At 45.6% G+C, this 18,890-nt stretch overlaps 1 protein-coding gene across 7 annotated transcripts in view; it reads left to right on the top strand.

Annotated features, from left to right (window-relative positions):
- Positions 1–4,358: 4,358 nt before the first annotated feature.
- The window catches only part of ppargc1a (peroxisome proliferator-activated receptor gamma, coactivator 1 alpha), a 37,953-nt gene continuing 23,421 nt past the window's right edge, over positions 4,359–18,890 (top strand). For 5 of the 7 annotated variants that reach the window (XM_085806383.1, XM_085806384.1, XM_085806378.1 and 2 more), the window contains exons 1-2: positions 4,359–4,606; positions 7,559–7,738. In XM_085806383.1, coding sequence (XP_085662509.1) covers positions 4,559–4,606; positions 7,559–7,738 — 228 coding nt within the window. In that variant the 5' untranslated portion in view covers positions 4,359–4,558. Of the gene's footprint in view, positions 4,607–4,805; positions 5,073–7,558; positions 7,739–18,890 lie in introns of those variants that run through there. The other 2 variants (XM_085806380.1, XM_085806381.1) reach the window with 1 other exon arrangement.

Genomic DNA, 18,890 nt, shown 5'->3' on the forward strand with positions numbered 1-18,890 from the left:
TGTGGCGTGGGTGGGAGGGTGGGTGGGTGTCGGGGTGGTGGGGCCAGGCTGCCGCTTTTTTTCCCCAGCTCCTCCAAAAACAGAGCCGGAGTAAGGAAGGGGAGGGTGGACCCGTCCTGTGTTGCGCCCCAGGCTCCTTTTTGTGTTTACCAGCCCCTGCGTGGGACTGATGCTATTTTCAATTCCAGGGCTCAGCCATGGCTAACTGGCCCTAGCCTCTTCATGCCATTTGCCTTAATAATGTGGGCCGGACTCTCTGCGGGGAAAGTAGCCGCCATCCTGAGAGTGGCTAAATGACACAGTGGAGTTCATTGATGGAAAGGATTACACGCTTGCATGCAGGGCAGAAAGGCGACGGGTTCTCTGAAGGGCACTACAAAGAGAGGCGATGTAAAATCTTCACAGGGGGAGAATGCACTAGCTTACTGTAAGTCAAAGGGCGAGTGTTGGCATAATTTGTGGCGTCACACTGTTTATCTTGTGGCCTATAACGGCAGCGGTAGAGGCCGGTGGAGATCACGTGAGAAATCTCAGATGTGTAAGAGACAAAAACAAACAAACAATTTAAACAATGTCATATACTCACTGTAAAAGTATGTGATATAGTTTTATGATGTCATATCAGTCTATTTTAAAGCAGTTGTGTGTGAGCATTTGACACCACATCAGAGCCTCGTATTTGCTTTGTGTATCCCTTTACATTTCCTGTCGCCACCTCTGTATGGCATTACATCCTATGTTATTGTAGAGCGTTTGACTGTTGTGAAACGTGACCACTTCCTCTTTTGTCCCCCAATAAGGAGAAAACAATATGACTTATCAAGTGGAAAAATGATCCACGCACGACAGATCTGAATGCACATCAAATGACAAGCGGGAGAATGAAGCATGCGCCGTCGTTTAACCGTCCTGAACAATACATGAATAGATGTAGCACTCTGTTTTACCTCTGCCCTCAATTAATTCCTATGAATCCAGCCACTATGTATTAAAATGGCCAGATGCTAGGATAGATTCTGTTGGGAGCAATGACATGCAACAAAGTGATATGAATCATCCCCCCCCTTTCCCACCCACCCCAGACACCGTGCAGCAGCACGCTCTCAGAGGGCCACTGACACAATTTATGGAAAAGGGAAAACAAGACACAGCCACTTAAGTGTGGATGGACTGTCAAAGAAGACAGTTTAGAAAAAGAAAAGGCTGCGTTAGATTCAAACATGTAACCATAATTTCCTCTACAGGGTCAATAGAAATCCCTTTCTTAAACAGAAATGTTAATATCAGATTCAATCTGAGACCAGAAATGCAAATGGGAGACTGTGTACCATGAGTCACGCCACACTGAATATTCACACAAAGATAATTATCTGTGGATTAGCCCCTTTTTACTATTTTGTCTTTGAGAACTGCACTTGTCAGCTAACTCTTGGGAGAAATTGTTTAATCATTAAGGCCCTTTGCTTTCTGAGAACTGCCAGCAGCACAACCCCTGATTCAAGTCAAGTCCGATAGTAGTGTCTGCTGCACGTGGAAGCTGGCATGGTTTTCCACAGGAAAAACTCATCACGTGCATTGCTTTTTGAGTGCTGAACCATTGAGCAATTAACCAGAAGTCACTTTTAATCATTTTTGGCTTAACGTTCCCCACTGAAGTATACTTGTTTGCGAGGTTAAGCCCCGCAGTTTCGCAACTTTCCAAGCCTCGGAGGGGTTTTGGGTGAAGTCTCGGCCCATCAGATGACAACATGCTATGCATCAAATGGGTGCGAACAAGTTTTCACACTCCATCCTATAGATTCAGTCCCCTTGAGATGTGATATGTATAAGAGCGGGGAGTGCAGGGGGCAGTGTGAAACCAAGACCCAAGGCCATGCATAGGAGCAGAATGATCCAACACGTAGTGATGTCACCCTCCTAACTGGCACTGCTTTGGCCTAAATATCTCCCCTGATGTGGGCGACTAAACACCACCTACTTCTCATTCTACACCAGCCTCCGACAATCTCCCCATACTTACCCGTTCGTTATCAGCTTTCCGCAACTGAAACAAAAGCTGTGGCATTTCAAAGATTACCTGTACTTCAGTACGCCTGTAGAATCCCCCCACCCTCCTTTTTTTTTTTTGCCTTTTGAAATGATTCCTATATCTACAAATCTCTACCACTGCATATATAAATATCCAGCCTCTAGCAAGAATGTGTTTGCAGAAAAGAAGAATCAAAGGCCATTCAAGAAAGGAAATCATAACATTATATCTATATTTAGCTTCCGTCGTCTTAATTGGCATGAAGAGTACAATCAGATAAGGCTTTTGACTGTGACTCACATGCCGCTTCAGGAGAGGGAGAAATATCATTTACCAGCATATATCCCTGGCCAAGATTTTTCTTCCTTCCTTTTTTCTGTTTTTGTTTTCCTTTTGTTTTCTTTTTTTTTTGCAAGTCTGTGTTCATTATGGTGCTATTACTCAAGTTGTGAGGAATCTGTCGCACCAGCAGCTACTGTACCTGCAATTACCTCCATCTGTTGAACACATAAACACCATGTAGAGACCGGGAGGTTATTTTAACTATACTTTTTCATCACAGAAGGATTTAAATCCCCGTTGCCCGAGTGTTTTATCTGCGCTGCAGTCACAAAGCCAGCTACCGTCGAGCTCCGTGTCACTCCCATGTTGCCCCTATATTATGGTCTGTGTGGTACTGGTCCATCTGGGCTCTGTGAGGTCACTGCACACACCACCTGCTCTGATCGGGTTTCGCTGTGGCTTCTGGGTAGTATCTCTGGGCACGCGTGGAGAGGCAGATGTATAGATTTAGTGGTACAAATGGCCCCAGATACTCAGACGCATAAAACGCTCTCATATAATGTCTTACTGCACACACAGGGCAGTGCGCTGGCAGGGATACACACAGTCTGTACAATTTACATTTGCAGCTCCAGAACCTTTTTTAACGGTTTCTGTGCAGTTTTGTGTTTAATGAGACTCACTGTATGTGGTTCACTAATTTAGCCAGACAATTGCTCCTTGCATGCTCAGGTGAACTTAATAGGCTTACAAGACTAAACATTGGATTGGGGTTAGCATAGTCCATGGAGTGAGTTTCTGACTACAGAAATGCATTGTCAGAAATTAAGTAATGTCCAAACAGAAAAAAAACAGAAAAAAAAAAATCACAGTTGATATCCCTCCCTTACAAACTCTGTTTATTTGTGGTGATACAAAGAAGAAAATCTCTGAGTCTACAGTATAGCTTATAATCATTTACATACAAACTGATGTTTCTGTTAAAGGTGTGATCAGAGGAAGACAATAACATTTCAGATGCAGCAGTATCCCTGTCAGTCTACACAACAGAAAAACCACTTTGTTTGAAATGTCCACAAAGCGTTTGTTTTTATTTTACCCCGGCAGTGTTGCCTATACACGTCCTGTTGACACTGTATACATGGTTGATACTGCCACCTGTCCTTTTTATTGCCTCTGGATGGACAAAGAAACACTTTCCAAAGGACTGAATTACCTTCTTTGATATTCTACACGCAGAACACATGGTATTTGAGGATACACGCAATACCAGTTCACGCAGGAATCACGCAAACAATTAAAAGTAATTGACTTGTTAATGAACGATAGTTTAATTAAATATAAAAAGCTTTAAAACCTGTAATTAGACAATTGGTGCTTTAAATGCGATTGACATGTACACTGAGACACCGCCCTTAAATTCATTTTCAGGCGTTAAATCACTAAACCCCGGGGCTGCAAAGACATGGAGAGTGACTGATGACGGGCAGTAATTATGTGACAAATCATTAATGAACTCACCCAAAAAAAAAAGACCACTGATCCTGAATGCTCTATATATATTCCTGACAGTTCACAGTCGAATTATTAAAACTACAATAGCAACTTAAAATGAATTTAATCAGGAGATGTGCGCCCGTGTGGCGTTCACGCTGCAAAAAATGGCCGGAACCACAACATACATGACACGATGAGGCCAGGATTGTTAAAGAAATGCATCAAAAAAAGAAAAAAGAAAAAAAAAAAGCCAAGAAAATAAAATTAATTTTAATATGAGTGTACTACTTGTTTTCTGAAAAAAGCCAGAGACAAGTAAACCAACAATCAATATGATAGATAGATAGATAGATAGATAGATAGATAGATAGATAGATAGATAGATAGATAGATAGATAGATAGATAGATAGATAGATAGATATTAATATTGTTTGGAGATGGATATTTTTTGCAGTGCACGGAGAGGATTTTACTATGTGCGCAGCCAGACTCCGCCTGCTCACTGCGCGTCACTGGCGAGTAGTGTGGACGCGGAGTCACTCCCCTGCCTACTTTTAATAGCTTTGTCATGTGATGGAAAGCAGTTGTAAGACAGGTGCCCTCGGTTCATTCTCGGCGAGGGGCAGCAGTTGCCTGTGTGAGAGCGAGTGGGAAGCGTGTGTGGATTTCTTTTTTACTTGATTTCTTTCTTTTTTTCTTTTTTTTTTCCTTTTTATTTTTATTTTTTCGGACCGTCATTCAGTGGCTGGATGGCGTGGGACAGGTGTAACCAGGACTCGGTGTGGAGAGAATTAGAGGTGAGCGCATCTAAAAAAAAAAAAAAAAAATCCGACTTCTTTCATCTTTCTAGCCCTCTGGACTTTCTTTTTTTTCTCCCCTGGAACCATGGACAACACTGGCTATTCGAGACAGTGATTTGCTCAGTCTACGCTCTCTTCTCCTCTGCTGGTGCTGGTGCTGGTGCGGTGGCATGCCGGTGTAGTGCGCGTCTGGACACTGTTGAGGATGCGGGGGACATATACAACACGCGGGGATATATGACAAGTGGAGGGAATGTGCGGAATCTCCCTTTTCACCTCAGTTAAAGATGTAGTTGTTGTTACGTGTGCACAGGCTCAGGACCATTTGCTCCCCTCGTAGGATCTCTGCTCAGTCGGAGCGAGTGCTTGCAAGCTGGCGGATCTGTCTCCAGCCGCGGACTGTACGCGCTCCGGTGCCGAGAAGCTTTTTCATGCCGAAATGACTGAAATGTCTCAAAGTCAGGTATTTCGCTGACGCATGAAATCCACGATCCCTTTGATGTGCTGTGTCGGGGGGATAGTGCATGTTATTTTCAGAGGCGAGAGCAAAGGTTGTGCACACTGAGGGACCGCTATCTGGCATTGCGCAGGAGCATCATAATGCCATCGGTACCGGCCACGTCTGTGTGCCAACATCCCGGCCGGGGGAGCGTGTATAGAGCTGGCCGGAGAGCAGCACCGCAGCCAGCCAGAATAGACGATTTGATGTTCGTGCGTATTGCATTTTTACCTTCTGCGCATTTTTGATCCAAAGAAATTAGCCCATACTCGCTCCCGTCGTCTTTTCCAGTCATGTTTACATTTTCCTCAGTGTTAGGATTAAAGTGCATGCAGATAATGAGGCACATCAAAGGGATTTGTGTTTCCTGATCTACTGAGTCTGTCCGGCTTGGGTTAGGTCTACCTGGCTGCACTTATAGGTACTTGTCTGCATACAGGAGCTCAGTGATGCTTCAGAGAGGTTTTCTCAGTAACTACATGATGTGACTGCAGTCTGGCTGCATATGTGTGCTCATTTAGGCTGCGTGATGAGAATAGAAGAGAGAAAACTGCCTTTATTTCTGTAATAAAAGTAAGAATTTGTCATTTGCGGTGGATTCGGGGATTGGTTTCCATCCAGATGAGCTGCTTTGCACTTTAATTACCGAGCCAGGCGCATACTGTCACTTTAGCCAGGATGGAGAGTCTTCTTTACCGTTTGGTGCTGCGATAGCGTTTAGTTGACTGTCACTGTCAACCAACAATGCGCGTTTCCTGGACCCCCTCCTTCGACCCATCCTGTGAAAATGTGCGCATCTCGACTCTAGAATGTGTGATAAAACATTGCTCTTTCCAAAAACACAACTGTCATCCATGTCATCGGTCCTTCCTCTAATAATCCTCTCCTAGCGGGTGCTTTTTATGTGCGTCGCGTGCGTAAATCAGTGGAGCGCTGTAGTGCGCCCTGATTGTCTCTCTGGCGGCGCTATTTCATTAGTTCACCAAGAAGTCCATAAGATAATTGGGCATAGGACGTCCAGCCTCTGAATATCCTAACAGCTCTGTTACCGTTTCCCTATGCCGTGCCTTGTCACAGCGGATCATCTCAGGGGGAAGCCTAAGACGCAGTGAATCTGTCCCCTCCGCTGTTGCGGCTGCAGCATAACGGATTTGTCTCATCATAGTCTTAAGTCATCGTGTATTCGTGTTGGTGCGTTTGCGTGGACAGATGAACTGTGACACCGGTGTCTGCGCGGTTTTTCCTACTTGGCACAGCATCCGTCTCCCAGCCTTGCCCTGAGCCGAACCCGTCCCTCATCTCTGCTCAGTCTGCGGGCCAAATACCTCCCGGCTTCGCCCGGGGATATCTATCATATATCCTGTATCCAGAACGTCCTGTGGCGTTTATACATTGGCTGGTGTGCTGTCAACAAAATTAGCGACGTGTACCCCACCAGACACTAGTCGTAAAGCTTTTCTCAGGCTTGGATTTGCATGTGCACAGCCACAGTGTAAACAGACCTCGATTCTGGCCAGCTTTTTTTTTTTCCTTTTCGTGATTTCTCACTATGTAGAGCTCAAAGTTTGCAGGAAGCTCTGTCTGATTGTTGCACATTTCTGCTGCTTTTTTAACGAGTGAAATAACCACTTTATTAATAATTATGAGAGTCATTTTGCTGGATAGAAGAACTAAACACCTGAGAAGACACAGAGTTGCACTGTGGTGAATATCTGTCATTTAAAAAGATCCTGCAAAATCAGCTGAGCCAGGTTAATCTGTTGCCCTTTCCACCTCCTCCACTGAAACACCTTTTCACATCACCAGAGTCCACGCTGCTGGAGCCCCTCACTCGCAGCCAGAAGAGAGCTGATAATTTGTGTGGGGAGGAAGCGGGAGCAGCTGCTACATACAGTACACATTGGCTAGATTACATAAAAGTGGCTGGTGAATAACAAAATGTCAACAGGCAGCGTTTAGCAGCACAGAGGCCAGCGCCGGTGACGGTGCTCGGGGAGTGATGGTGGGAGGACAAAGTGTACTGTGGGCTGAGCAGAGGCAGAGTGGAAACAGGTTGCTGGTTGGGACATTGGGACCTGCAGCTAAGAAAAACTGCTCTGTTAATAATCAATAGGGTAATAGTAAGAGCGGTAATAAAGGCTGTATTAATTAATTACAGGCAGGGAGCGTGCCACATGAAAGTGGCAGACATTCAAATGAGAGAATTTAGAACCATATTTATTGAGAATCTCAGGCGTGAAACAACTTAACTGTTTGTATGTTGTACAAATGTGTGAATTTCCCTTTGTTTAGGACTCAGCAGCAGGTCTTAAGAGGACTTTTGACTCTCGTCCAGATTTTCGTTCCCATTGTTTTTCAATCTTGGCACGGCACGTTCAGTGTCTGATTTGCATAATGAAGGAGATGTGATTTCTGTCTGACCATCCTTGTTTTTGTCTCTTTTGCCCCAGTGTGCTGCCTTGGTTGGTGAAGACCAGCCCCTCTGCCCAGACCTACCTGAACTTGACCTCTCAGAGCTGGATGTCAGTGACTTAGATGCAGACAGCTTCCTGGGTGGCCTCAAATGGTACAGTGACCAATCAGAGATCATTTCCACTCAGTATGGCAATGAGGCATCCAATCTTTTTGAGGTAAGTGAGGCTTCTTTTTTTTTTTTTTTGAACCACTGCATCTGTCTGTCTTTCATCACTTTACCTGTATGTTGTGTGTGATTCATGTTAGGTTGCTGTCTCTAAGCAATATGCTACTATGGAACATCTTTGCATCCACAGTGATTTCATTACATGCCCTCCCATGGGGTCAGGAGTGAGCTGAAATAATAACATGCGGTAGCAAACACAACGTGCTATCACATTCTTGAATGCCAGCCAAACAAAATGTACAACTGTTACCAGTTTACAAACATGCTATTACATTGCTCTGAAGTACAAAAGAGGCGATAAGGTGAAGAACGATAAGCCCAGGAGAACCTTGGTCCCCTTGTTTAGATCCTGGCCACGCCGCTGGGCTCCCTTATCAAAACTTTGAGCATTTATTTCAGTGCAGAGTCAGTAACGCGGCACACATCTGAAAGAACACTCCCATAGTAAACTCTGGACATGCCAGCTGGATTGCAAAACACTTCTCAAAGGTTAGAGTGTAAAACTTTAATCTTTGCTTCCTCCCTACCTCCTCCTCCTCCCCCTCTCTCTGGTTCTCCTTCTCTCTGTTTACTCCTATCCCTCTCTTTCTGACTCTTTCTTTCTGTTCTCACCCGGTGACAAACGAAGTCCACAGAGGGTGATGATCTGGCCGGGGCCATAAAGCCATCGGTCTTGGGACTGAGTTCCAGTCCCCAGTTCATTATAAGCCTTTATCAGTGCCACAGAGATAGACAAGAAAGACTGAGATTGGATGCTTTAGCCTCGCCTCGGGAGGAAAAACCCTGTCTGAGAAGGCAGCGCATGTGTGCACGCCTATGGCCCTGTCATGTAGTCACGTTTTCAGGGTCTTTGCTCTGTTTGTGTGTGTGTGTGTGTGTGTGTGTGTGTATACCTCCTCAGCGGTCTTGCAGGCAGCAGTTGATAACAGACTAAATTCTTTCCACGTTTAACCTCCCCACCACTGCCACCACCTTTTTCAGAGTCTCTTTATATCAGCACACATTCTACCTCTGCAGACCACCCCTACACACACACACACACACACAAAAAGAGGGGGGGGGGGGGCCTTAAGTACTAGCTGGTGTGACCGAGGCTCCTCTGTCGTCTGAGAGTGATATGGCTTGCAGCCACCGAGTGGCTCTGGGGATGGATAAAAATACCAATGAGAGTGAATGCATGTGCTGGCGTGTGTGTCTATGTGTGTGCACGTGTGACTTTAAAACACAATGGAACTTAGCACCCACTGAGGAGCGTGAGGAGGGAGCTAGCTGGGGAGAAAGAAGCCGTATGTGATCTCCAATGTGGGAAGGAGCTGGCGTGTTTATGGCCTGGCGCGTGCACATCCGCACAAATACTGTACATTGCAATAAGTGGGCTGATGTTTTCACAAAGTCAACAAGCCAGCAGCTATTGTATTATGCTCAGGATATGGAAAGGCTTCAGTTCATCATACGGCAGGACCCGGCTAATCCTACTTAATCTGACAGGGGAAAGTTTGCCGCTCGGCAAGGATCAGAGAGCTGGGGCTCTAGCTGGACTTCCTGTGCCCCTCTTATTGGCCTGTACACACACTGGCCACTCCTGAAGCCAGAGAGTCTATTATTTCTTGTGGGGGGCTTATTTTCTTTTCTTTTTTTTTATTCCTTGCTTGTGTGTACACCCACTTAAGGCGAGACACTACAGGCAAAAACACTGTTTTTCCTCCTTAACATGTATTCTTTCAGAAAAGTCGAAAAAAGAATGGTATCAAAACCATGTTAAGGTGGTTATTTTACTTCATTTTGTCTCTTGAGTCTGTAAATTTCTCCTAAATTCGCCAAAAGTTAACATGCTACTGTGACATACTGTGCTGTGCCTGTTTGACGCATGTCATGTCAGGTATCATTGTAAAGCTCTCTCTCTCCTGAACAATTTTCTAGGCTCCAAAAATTGTCATTTCCTCTGTATCCGCAACCAATCATAAAATAATGATTTACATTGACAATCTATAGAGGAGGATTGTTGATATATCATTCAAAGCCTGATTTATACAACATTTTATCCCTAAAAACATGGCGAAATTAGATTTTTTTAGGGCTAGTGACAGTATTTTCTCATTTACAGAGTGATTAAAAGAAATATCCAAAATCCCGTCTGTAAAAACTTCTGACTTTCATACAGTATGTCAATAAAATAAAACAAGAATTTTGAAAGGGGCTTTATCCATTGTTCAGATTTCGGTTCTGAAAATATGCAAATTAGCGCATATTTCATTAGATATTGCCTCATTTACATATTTAAACATAAAATTGGACAAAACTTGTAATACAAAAATATTTGTCTTAATGTCAGTGATAAACTTGGGAAGTTTCATGGTGATATCTTAGTTAAAATTTTTACCCTATTCACCTGTAGTGTCTCCCCTTCACAAATCAGTGCTTTAAGAAAAGGCAGGTAGCAGACAATCAAGGCTGCCCTGAGTAACATGTGTAACAGCTGGGTGCAGCTGTCACACTGAGGCTCCTCTTTTGAACCTTCCCCCCGTCAAACAACACACTCTCTGGAAGTTTGCACCAACTTTCATTTAGTTCAAGTAAGCGGCCGCTGAAATGATTTGCAGCACAGATGGAAAGACAAACATCCACTGTTTTTCTTCCTTCATTCAGGTTAAAGTTCCGTGTGACAGACAGTGGGCAAATAAGTAAACAGAGTTTGTCTTGGTTATACAGTGGAGCTGGGACCGGATATATGGCTGTCACATCAGAGTAAATCTCATGTGCTCATTAGGGGGACAATGGAAATTGTTTACACACCGTATAAGCAGTGGAAGTGTGTGTATGGACATGGACGAGGCCGTGTCTCTGTCAGCGTATGTGTGCTTTCTGTTCCGTACACAGCATACGGTCTTAGATCACAAGCTGTCCCCTGGCTGGCCTTTTGCTCTATTCCCTGCCACTGTCCCAACTGTCCCTGACACGAAATGTGGAGAATGATACACCACACTCCTCCTCCCCCTCCTCCCCCCCGCCGCCTCCCTCCCTCCCTCCCTCCCTCCCTCCGCTTGAAACACACACACACGCACCCACACATACACATAACAACTATTGCTCCTGGCACAGTGTGTTTGACACCTCTTCAAAACGGGCCGACCGTGAAAGTCCACGGTCTATTTTGGGCTGCAGTTGTTAAGGGGTGGTTACTCCAATAAGTTCCCAATGTACTGCCAAAGATAACGGCATAGAAGCGTGACCCAATGTCTCTTTAACCGCAGGTCCCCGCTCAGATTTCATGTCAAACTTCAACCGTTTGATTGATGGAAACGTGTCTCGTCGCTTTTGGGCTTTTTCAGATTCCATTGTGGACATCCCGGTGGCGGTCGGCCCCGGCACGCGGCACGGCACATCACACGTATATACAGATCAAGGCATTTACAGTTGTTGCAGGTGGCGAATGGGTTCACGCATTATGCAAGAATACTGGCACAGAGTCGACCTTCTGACACGCCGTCTCTGCTGTACCTGTCCTGTTGTGAGATCCTCTGATGAAAGATGGACAGCTGAGGGTGGGGGGGGAGAAAAGGGACAAGGGCAGATAGAGAAAAGTGAAACAAAGGGAGGTGCGGAGATGGACAGACAAGGCCAGCAGATGACAAGATAGACAGACAGACGCGAGGACAGATGGGCAGTGAAAGAGACAAACATATAGAGTAGGAGACAGCTGGACATGTGCCAGCCTAATCAAAGCCCGTGGATTGAAATAAAAGGTTGTGGGCTTTGCAGGTAGTAAAATAAGATGCAAAGGCTTAAAGCATTACTGTGATAGCATATAGGCACATGCTGTACTGTATGGAGGCTGCGCCTGCAATGCAAACTCTTAGCGATGGCATCAGACTTCCCAAAGGCATCATGGGGGTTTTTGTCTGGCTTGTTTGTGCCTTTTTGGACAGATGCTCAGGCGCTTATTCTTAAGTAAAGGCAGATTAGATTGATTGGGTCATCTTGAGCGGGCTTTGATAAAACATGCTGTGATAAAAATGTTTTCCTCAGGCAGCTCTTTCTCTCCCCGCAAACACGTGTAAGCATAGATTAGCTCACACACTTGTTGGCGGGGAGGCGCTCCTGTGAGCCGAGACAGGAGCGCACACAAAGTCAGAGACCCTCTGAGAGAAATTGTCACGCCCACACACACACACACACACACAAACACACAGACAGCACAGACAGCACAGGCACAGACCCTTATTGTCCCTGTTCCTACTCCCTGCTGAATACCGGTTGCGTTTATTTTGCAAATTTATGCTGACATTTGAGAGTACACCACCCGCACCAGTTCACCGCTCCAGCAAAGGGTGTATGAATTATCATATTCCACTGTATAATATGATTTTCTCAAGTGAGTCTTATTAGAATACACCATACTTTCCTCATCTCAACTTCCCTCCAGTTCTTACTGTGCTGATACATTGTTTGCACTGTCTGATGGAAGAAATCCTCCATCACTGTCAAACTGAAGGCAAACAGCGTTTTCAGACCTGCAGCGACGCCGTTTCAAGATACACAAATGAGAGGGAGCGCAGACAAGTAGGCGCAGACTTATAGCAGAGAGATGCAGACTTAGGCTGTCCAAGCCCGTGTCATCTTGGAGCGTCTGTCAGATCCACTCCACAACAAGAGCTCTCAAACAGCCGCCCCACAACACTGTGGGCTCTGCCATCCCCCTCCCTCCCTCCCTCCCTCCCTCCCTCTGTCTCCCTCCCTCCCAAGGCAAAGCATTTGTTCCTGGCTGATGGGAAGTTGAAGCTGCAGTGGCTAAACAAATATATTCTGGCCTTAGACGGACGCTTCTGGAAAGAGAGGCTGGCAGGAGAGAGGGAGCGAGGGGTAAAAAATAAAAGAATAGGGAGCAGGAGGGGTAGATATGGCCAAAAGAAAAAAATAGTCCCCTTCAGGGAATGTTTGGTAAAAGAGGAAGGGAACATCTTTTGGTCTGGCAGCGGCTGCTTGGCTGCCTGTCTAGCTCTCTTCCTCTCTTCCTCTCTCTCTCTCACACACACACACACACACACACACACACACACACTCAACCTACATTCCCAGTGGGGCCGCTGCTGCTGATTGAGGCATGGTTTGGTGTTGGTGCCCCAGCTGATCCCCTGCCCCCAGTGGATACCCATCTCTCTCATCACACTGGAGCCACCAATGTGTACATGTGCACGTGTGTGTGCGTGCGTGTGTGTGTTGTTCTCCTGTGTAATTGAGACACCCTATACAAAGATCAGATAGTGGTCTTCTCCACCTAGACATAACACTTTCAGCTCTTTCTGTTTTCTGTGCGTGTGTGTGTGTGTGTGTGTGTGTGTGTGTGTGTGTGTGTGTGTGTGTATTGGGTGGAAATGACTATTTTTAGTACCTGGGGTAATCTCCACTAAGAGCCTTTCAGGGCTGTTTCACTTTAACCTGGCCAAAACACTAAGCCAATAATCCACCGCCCCCCCGACTCATACTCTCACACACGCGCGCTGCAACATGTTGCAACGATGCCATGCGATAAGACGGCTCCTCTCTGTATTATTTAATAGTGTACACTTCGGAGCGGCAGGAAGGCACCTACGGTGGATTCCTAGAACGCTTTAATACTCTTCCTCTTATGCAACGACAAGACAGGAACCGCGAGAGGGTGTTTGCATAGAGATGAAGCCGACTGATCAGAGAGTGTCAGGGAGAGGAGGTAGCTACAAAGGAGAGAGTGAAAGCAATAGCCAGTGGTGAGAAAACAGTGTGAATAACAGAGGAAAAGGGGAAACCTCAACACAGACAGAGAGAGAGGGAAGAGGATGGAGAGAGGCCTTCAATCAGTGATTGCTGTAATTCATGGTGAAGCGCTATCAGTCTTGGGCGATAGGCTGCTTCCCCTCTCCAGGAAAGGCCAATCGATCCCAGGTGTGTCAATGTATGTGTATGTGTGTGTGTGTGTGTGTGTGTGTGTCTCGTGCCAGCAGGCCCAGCAGTGGCAGTAGCCTTGGCCAGCCCTTCTGCTCTGGTAGTTTGCCACTTTCTGTCAATCTCTGTGAGTTTGTAACACGGCTTCTGGAGAACTTTGTTGATTCTGGACGATAATGATTAATTCAGTGGACAAATGATCTCTTTTTAGTGATGCATTAAAAAATGAGCTAATGCAGTTATGGGAGAAGCTGGCAGATATTTAAAGACTAATTTGATACCACAGTGAAAAGGTATTGGTTCACTGTGGGAAATGTGTAAAGGTGGCATCTTTGACCACACCCAGCATCACTGATGGATGTACAGTATAGTAGTGTGTGGTGTGGGTGTGGAATGTGCTCAGCTGCACTTCACCTTACACTGAAGTCATTAGGTCAAACAACTAGAGATCATCAATGAGCCCTAAGTTAGTTCTGATTGGTTCTGATGATCTGTGATTTGGCAGAGAACTTCTTCTTGTCTTCTATTAAATTCTTAAGAAATAAAAAGTCATTAATTGCATCTACTCAAAGTCTTTGATTATCATTTTCCCAAGTTTGATTTCCTGATGTTTTATGAATTTATGTTTTTTTTTTTCCTTTGGCCATATCCACTCCAGGCTTGTAGTGTACATAGGAATGACTAGTTTTCCCTGGTTGCGAGTCTATTTTTAAGTGCTTTGTCATCCATGCAGAAAAAAAACCCATTCTAACTAAGCTTTATGATGTGCACTGCATGCTTATACCTCCAGCTTATTTCCCCCCTGAAGCATTTAAGTCTGCACAGGCCTCAAATAGTTCAAGAGGCTCTCCGAGGCTCTGCTGATGCATGAGTGACTGGATGCTTGGATGACTCACTTGCTGCCCAATCAGTAGCTCCTGAGCCTCAACTGAAAGCAGAAGCTTTCGCAGACGTTTGATCTCTGCAGATAGAAAACAGTCCTTCTACTGTACTTTTTTGGAAAACAAAAACTTTTGTGGATATCGATAAATGATTTGGTATGGAGGACCAGCGGAAGAAAAGATCTGAAGGAACAGGCCAGAGGCTGCAGCTTAAGAAAGGCAGGTGTTTATACTCAGTCCTAATCAACTGCTGCAAGTTTGCACATTTTATTCTACATAGTTATTTGGTATAAGCACAGCTAAAGCAATCCAGTTTCTTATCCTGTGAATTGTGAAAGTGTGTGCATTGGGAAATTGTGAAGCGGGGTAAATCTGCTGCACGTATCTGCTCCGACAGTGCTGTTGACCCCAGGAAGTCGACAGCTCTAAAATTGTCTGCTTGTTAAGCTCTTTCCAGGAGACCATTTTCAGGCTGTACTGTGGTCAGCCAAAGCTCTTTTCATATGGCTGTGGACTGTGTTGTATAATAACTTGATGGGCAGATTGGGAAAGGATTTCGAGTGTTGGACGCTTGTCGTCAAGTGGTCAATGGCCATTGATCATTCTGCATTTGGCAGACGCGGCGTAGTATACTAGTGTCTGCAGGTGTGGTGGGTGTGCTCGGCTCAGTGTAAGCTGTGGAATGTGAGCCTATCCAAACTCAAAGCAGCACCATCAGTATTCCGTGGAGAACAGATCCCAGATTAAGATGAAATACAGCTCAACATTCGATGTTGATGCTACAAAGAAAGGTTCTGAGAGCTCTCATGCCCCCTCTCCCCTCCCCACCCCCCATCCCTCCTTATAGTATCCCTGCTTCACGTCAGTGGGCGCACAACTCCTTTGATGTATTTTCATTTCTTTACTTATAAAGATAGGCGCATCCCCACATCGTTACCACTCACACAACACACAAAGGCTTGTGAAGTCCTCTGTGTTTGACCACTGCTTGCACACATGCAGCATATGCACATATGGTACTTGAAAGTATGCAAGAGAAAAAAAAAAAAAAACCTGCTCAGATAACACGCTCACAAAGTCACGACACGGATAAGAGGCATACACACTGCAGTGGCAGCCTCCTACCTGGATCCAGGAGCGACAAGGAGGCACTCGCTCGCACACACAGAAGTCAAGGTAAAAGATAATGCGTTTATTTAGTAATCAGCAAATAGCTTTTATGCAGTGGGTAAGTGGTGAAGCCTGCGAGGCCTCGATAAGATCGTTTGCTTTCAGGTGTTTCCCTGTGGCACGGCGCACGCCATTGAGTGCAAATTGAATAGGGTGACCTTCTTAGCCGCAGAATCACATTGACTGCATTTCCCTCAAAAGATTCTGCCATTTCAATCACCATAAATTTGTGACATTGCGTCCTCTGTCGTACGCGCAAAGCCCCCGCGCACACGAGGATTTAGAAAAAGACAATGACACAGAAACACACCGACTGTTTGAAACTCTGTAAACCACTATATCTTGTCCGCTGTATCCTGGCTCTCCTTGCATTGGCATCTTTCCGAGGAAGACATTACTGTGACAAATGAAACTCCACAAACCCTCAATGGGCTTGGCAGGCCCTGAAAGGTCAGGAGCTGCATTGGTGTGTGTGTGTGTGTGTGTGTGTGTGTGAGTATGACTGTATAAAGGTGGTGTCAGTGGCGGATAATAACACTGACTCCTCGGTGCAAAAAAACAAGAACTTCTGGTCCATTCTGCTCCCCTCGCACATCTATGTAAATGTCAGAACCAAAGTGACAGCCGTCTTTGCGGGTGTAATTGTTTTATGGACAGCAACTCGACATCCCAGCCAGCGAATATGGCAGTGTCCATTCAGCAAGATGAGCACTGGACATCGTCCCTGTGCTCCTTTTTCCTGTCTCCTCCAGCACATTATCAACAGTGTAACAGTATGTTCAAAGGCCCCTTGCTTAGTGGTGCACATTCAGAGCTGCAGACTTAAGCAAATAGCTATTTGCATGCCATTAAGCGAAGAAGAAGAAAAAAAAAAAAGAAAAGCAGAGTGAAGCACCATTCCTCATCCCATCTCTGCATCTAGTGGAATATTCCTTATTCGCGGCTCCAAATCTCTGCTTTTCTTCCCCCTCCCACTGTGACCGTCGGAGCGAGTCGGAGGCAGAGCAATCACAGCAATCAGTGTTTTCTCGTGCCAGGCCGATTGGGAAGTAGCTGCCAAAACAAAAGAGTGAGTGTCCAGTCATTATGATGGTGTGTGATTCTGTGGTGTTAGCAAATGGTTGCTTGGACCATCTGTTGGACGGCTGGAATAGGAAAACAACAGCAGCTCGGGGCAGAGCTTATAGATGGGGAAGCTCCACTAGGACACACCAAACCCCCCTGTGATGCTCTAACTTGTTTGGATAGCTGTTTGAGAATGTGTATGAGTTCATATCGACACAAGCTCGCCCGCACTGTATGCGGTGTTTAGATGGAAGTTATTAGATTATCTTTATAGAGCTGTCATAAATATAAAGAGAACATTTCATTAGTGGTTTGTAATGTCTCACGGCTGCTGTTTGATCTCTGCTTGTGCGTGTGTTTTAGTGGAAAGGTACACCACCCAGCTGCACGGTTTCTGACCCAAAGTTAGACAGAAAGGGCCTGTTTGGTGTGAAGGCATGTGACAGCCTCAGCTGATCTCAGCAGATGTGTGACAGAGTTCAGGTGGTTAGTTTTAGCAGCAGGGTTACCAGTCAAAGGATTTTTTTTTTCCACTAGAGAACTAGAAAGAACAGCACTGTTAACATCCCTTGGGTAGGTGTCTCAATTGGATCTGGTCTCTGTCAGGATGTGTAACAACAGTTCTCTTTCTCTCTTTGGCTCGCTCTCACACACTCACTTACAGATATCTCCTCTTCTCACTTTCTCTTCTCCCCCTCCCCCCCATCAGCTCATCCGATAGTGCTCTAACAGTCTCAAATGGTTCCCAGGAGACGCATCGTCTCCGCGCACACGCATCCTGGTCCTCATTGATAGGTCGCACCGCTTCCCTCACTGATTTAGAACTCATGTAGCCTCCTAAACTGAGACAGACATTTTGGCATGTAAACAGTCAGCTTCTGCACCAGCACTTATTCTTCAGTCAGAGAGCTGCCATTCTTTTCTTTTGGTTTTGTTTTTTTTGTTTTGTTTAAACAGAGGCACAAAATAGTGAATTTCTGCCAGGACCAAGGGATTATCACAAGGCCAGTTGTGGTATTATAGCTAAGTAGGATGGAGAAGCCTAAAATCAGCCGCCTGGTGCTTGGACCAGACAATCTTCTCTGCATTTACAGGGCACAAGATTTAGCAACTAAGCGGCCAAACCATCACGACAAACAGAATAAATACTCAACACACAGTACTGACAATAGAGGAGAGACAGTGGTTTAATGTGCAGTGTTGACATGTTGACCCTGGATATCTAGTCCATAGGATCATTTGTGTAGGAGAGTGTTTCAGGATAAGGAGATGCTCTATTGACGATGTAGTCGGCTGGAAAACGAGCACCAACAGGAGCCTTCAGCTCGCTGCGACGTGGTGCAAAGCCCTGACCACAATGGAGGTTTAACATTTAGTTTTATGATTTGGAACACTGTCAGACTGTGCAGCCGCCGCCTCTCTCTCTTTCTCTCTCTCACACACACACACACACACACAGAGGGACTTAACAGTGTTATGTATGGTTTCATTGCTCCGTATAGGCCATAATCACCCTCTCTCCATCTCAGTAAGCTCATGCTAAATGACCAGACATCTCTAGTGGCTGCCATGATTTGTCTCTCCGCCGTGCATCGTGCCATACCTTAACCCTCCGCACCTCTCTTCCCCCCCCTCCTTCCCCGCTGCCATATGTTGTGGCTGTGTGACCGGCCGACGTGTCAGGCCTGACTAACGCCTTAACGGCTAGGCTGACTTTGATTTATTTCCTCTGAAATCTGGGGGCCGGGGGTAATAACACAGAATGACATTATTTGTTTATCAAATCCAAGGCTGCTTTTCTTGGCAGAGTCGAGATGTGACGACTCGATACCACCACCGGCCCACCGCTCTCGACGCGTACTTATAGCCGCCGCAATTTGTGATCGTGCCATGATTAGAAGGTCTGTCAGTTCGCTTAACCTCTTCCAATGGAATTCTTTTGATACCTGACAGAGCAGAGAGCTGATCAAAAAAGATTGAGATGAAGCAACGCAATTAAATTGTCAAGGCTCAGATTTAACCCCACCATGCAATTTCAGGGCCAGTTTATTAGGTGTTTTCTGTGTGAACCAACTGGTTGCTATTCCACTATTTGCAGAAAGAGAG

This window comes from Trachurus japonicus, chromosome 18 (genome assembly GCF_045865225.1).
Source record: "Trachurus japonicus isolate A0001 chromosome 18, Traja_1.0".
Lineage (NCBI taxonomy): Eukaryota > Metazoa > Chordata > Actinopteri > Carangiformes > Carangidae > Trachurus > Trachurus japonicus.